Here is a 3,488-nt window from a genome sequence, read left to right as displayed (position 1 = left end):
TGACACTCTGGTCGTGGCTCCGGGGAGGGACTACCGGGAGTCTGCCCGTCTGGCGTGCGCAGGCGTGGCACACGTCGTCACTAGGATCCGACGGTTGGGGCTCGAGGTGGCGCTTGACAAAACCCAGGCCCTGTTGTTTCACGGGCCGGGACGAGCGCCGCCTCTGGGTGCCCACCTCGTGATCGAAGGCGTCCGCGCCGGGGTCGGGGTGACCGGTCTTCGGTACCTCGGCCTTGAACTGGACGGTCGGTGGAGCTTCCGCGCTCACTTTGAAAAATTGGGCCCTCGGCTGATTGCGACGGCCGGCTCTTTGAGCCGGCTCCTTCCAAACGTCGGGGGTCCCGATTAGGTGGCGCGCCGCCTCTACATAGGGGTGGTGCGGTCGATGCCACAATACGGCGCGCCCGTATGGTGCCACGCCCTGACCCGCGAGAACGTCGCGGCTCTGCGACGTCCGCACCGCGCGATCGCGGTCAGGGCGATCCGAGGATACCGCACCGTCTCCTTCGAGGCGGCGTGCTTGCTCGCCGGGACGCCACCCTGGGATCTGGAGGCGGAAGCGCTCGCTGCCGATTACAGGTGGCGTAGCGACCTCCGCTCTAGGGGAGAAGGGCGCCCCGGTGAAGGAGTAGTTCGAACGCGGAGGCTCCAATCTCGGCGGTCCGTGCTGGAGGCGTGGTCTCGCCGCTTGGCGGACCCGTCGGCCGGCATCCGTACCGTCGAGGCTGTCCGCCCGGTTCTCGCGGTCTGGGTGGACCGCGACCGCGGATGCCTCACCTTCCGGCTGATGCAGATGTTAACCGGCCATGGGTGTTTTGGCCGGCACTTGCACAAGATAGCCGGAAGGGAACCGACGGCGCAGTGCTACCACTGCGCGGACCGCGACGAGGAAGACACAGCGGAACATACATTGGCGCGTTGCTCTGGATTCGACGAGCAACGCGCCGCCCTCGTCGCGGTCATAGGAGAGGACCTCTCGCTGCCGCGCGTCATGGCTACGATGCTCGGCAGCGACGCGTCCTGGAAGGCGATGCTCGACTTCTGCGAGTCCACCATCTCGCAGAAGGAGGCGGCGGAGCGAGAGAGGGAGAGCTCTTCCCTGTCCGCACCGATCCGTCGCCGTTGAGCCGGGGGCCGGAGGCGGGAATACGCCCGTACGTCGCGGCCCCTGTAGGTAGCGGCCTCCGCCTGGTGAAGGTCAAGGGGCGACCTGAGGGGGTGAGGCCGCGCGGCGCGCTACCAGCACTCTAGCGCGCTGCCGTGGAGTAAATTAAGCGACCGGTCGACTGTGTATCGCGTCCCGACCCGGCAGGCTGGTTCTGGTCCAGCGGGGTATTCCGGGACACCAGCGGCACCGTCTGGGCGGCCCGACGGGCTGCCGTACCGAGACGGCCGACGTTTCAGAGCCTTCGATTCGCCTCGAAGGCTCCGTCGGCTGGGCTTCCTTGGGGTGAGCCGCGCCGTTTAGTTGTAGTGTTGACCACGGTAGCCCCCCTATCTCATCCGGGTTCTGACCTCGGAGGGGATCGGACGTCGGGTGTAAGAGTGCAGGGGAGTCGTTTAGTGGGTGGGCCCTAAAATCCTTGGGCCCGTGGTCTGCTCACAGCACCATGCAGATCGTTGAGTCTCACATACCCCGCGCGCCCCTTTTGCGCGGGGACCTCGTAGGAGGTTCGGCCCTCTACCCGAAAAAAAAAAAAAAAAAAGGGAACCCTGCGGCACACCAGAAGGGATCGATACAAAATCCGAACGATTGCCACCAATAACCACAGCTTGTTTACGATTTAAAATAGATGATTTTACCCACCTGTATAAATCCCCGTGATACCAAGCTGTTGGAGTTTTTGCAGCAGTATGATATGATCAACGCGGTCGAAGGCTCTCTCGAAATCTGTATACATCACATCAACCTGAGACTGAAAACCCATGCCTCTATGTACGTCGCTAACAAACAGGCTTAAATTTGACGTTGTCGATCTACCCTTTACGAAACCATGTTGTTCTTCTGGTATTCCTTTTATTATCATTGGGTAAACTTCATCGTAAACAACTCGCTCTAAGCATTTAGCAAAAACATTTAAAATCGATATTGGGCGGTAATTCTCCATTTTGCATTTAGTACCTTTTTTGTGGAGAGGAACTATACTAGCTTCTTTCCATTTTGCAGGAAAAATTCCCTCAGAAACTGATCGGTTGAAGATAATGCACAGGGGGACGGACAGTGGCCCAGCACATTTTAGCACAAAAAATGGCGGAATTAGGTCGCCACCGGCGCCTTTTTTAGTATCTAGCTTTGAAAGCATCTTAAAAACTGTCTTTTGCGTGACTGAGAAAGTGCCTGCGAAGCTATTAGAGTCTACTCCGGTATATGCCTGACCCGCCACAGAACTAGAACAAGTTGGCTGAGCAAACATACTCTTAAAGTAACAATTAAAAGCTGCACAAATGTCGTCGCTGCCCGTTAACTGCTTGTCGTCTAACGTCATTATACCTGGATATCCTGTATTACATTTACGTTTAGAGTTAACGTATGACCACAGCATTTTAGGGTTACATTTAATGGTTTTTTGGCAGTGTGCTAAATATTTAAGATAACAGGCATTTTGCATAACGTTCATTCTCCCTCTGAGCATTGAAAACGTATCGTAATCCAATGGATTCTTATAACGTTTCCACCGCCGATGAGCTTTCTGTTTTTCCCTAAGCAAGTTAATGAGGGCACGATCATACCACACAGGGTATGCATCGTTAATGCTTGTGTCTACAACTGGTATAAATTGGTCAATTATGCGATACAAGATAGAGTAAAAAACGTCAACAGCCTCATCAACTGTGCCTGATGCCATTAAGCTAGCACAGTCAACCAACCATACGTATCTCATCTATAATGACTTCGTAATCTGCTTTTCTAAACATATATTTCTTTCTAGAGCACTTTTGCAAGGGTTTAACTTGTATGTCAGTCGCCTTAATAACTAGAGTTGTGTGTTGTATATCCTCCTTAACTAATGGAGATGCCGATTCAGCAACTTCCACATTAACATTACAAAAGAAACGATCCAAAGTATTACCCGCGTTATTTAGATAATTATTGTTTTGATGCAGACCAAGGAAGTAGGACTGGTTTACTAAATCAATTCCAGCATTCTGCAATTCAATGGAACCCTTTCTCAAATGTGTCGGCCCAGAAAGTCCACATACAATATTAAACAAATTAAAATCCCCAGCCAATACGAACAAATCGTCCCTTAACGACACGGCAACATCAGACACCAATTGTCGGCAGCTATTTATACGAGAAGGCAACGCTCGGTCTGGCGCCATGTAAGCCAGCGCTATGTGAAAGTTATGCTCCGAGCCTATTGTTCGCCCGTCCACCGTAACCCACAAGCACTTTTTACTGGTGGTAGGACCTCTTGTGAGTCCGCACGGATAGGTACCACCGCCCCGCCTATTTCTGCCGTGAAGCAGTAATGCGTTTCGGTTTG

The 3,488-nt window shown here is 53.6% G+C and overlaps 1 protein-coding gene across 1 annotated transcript; it reads right to left on the bottom strand.

Annotated features, from left to right (window-relative positions):
- Window positions 1-1,799: 1,799 nt before the first annotated feature.
- Window positions 1,800-2,846, bottom strand: LOC134201765 (uncharacterized). Its single transcript, XM_062677015.1, has one exon. It carries the CDS (start codon window positions 2,844-2,846, stop codon window positions 1,800-1,802), a length of 1,047 nt encoding a protein of 348 aa, XP_062532999.1.
- Between the last annotated feature and the right edge of the window lie 642 nt (window positions 2,847-3,488).

The sequence above is a fragment of the Bombyx mori genome, chromosome W, assembly GCF_030269925.1.
Source record: "Bombyx mori chromosome W, ASM3026992v2".
NCBI classification, from domain to species: Eukaryota; Metazoa; Arthropoda; class Insecta; order Lepidoptera; family Bombycidae; genus Bombyx; species Bombyx mori.
This window is presented reverse-complemented; position numbering and strand designations above follow the sequence as displayed.

Bases quoted from the DNA above. Each gene is read 5' to 3' on its own strand.
- LOC134201765 (XM_062677015.1), bottom strand. From the start codon at position 2,846: ATGGCATCAGGCACAGTTGATGAGGCTGTTGACGTTTTTTACTCTATC.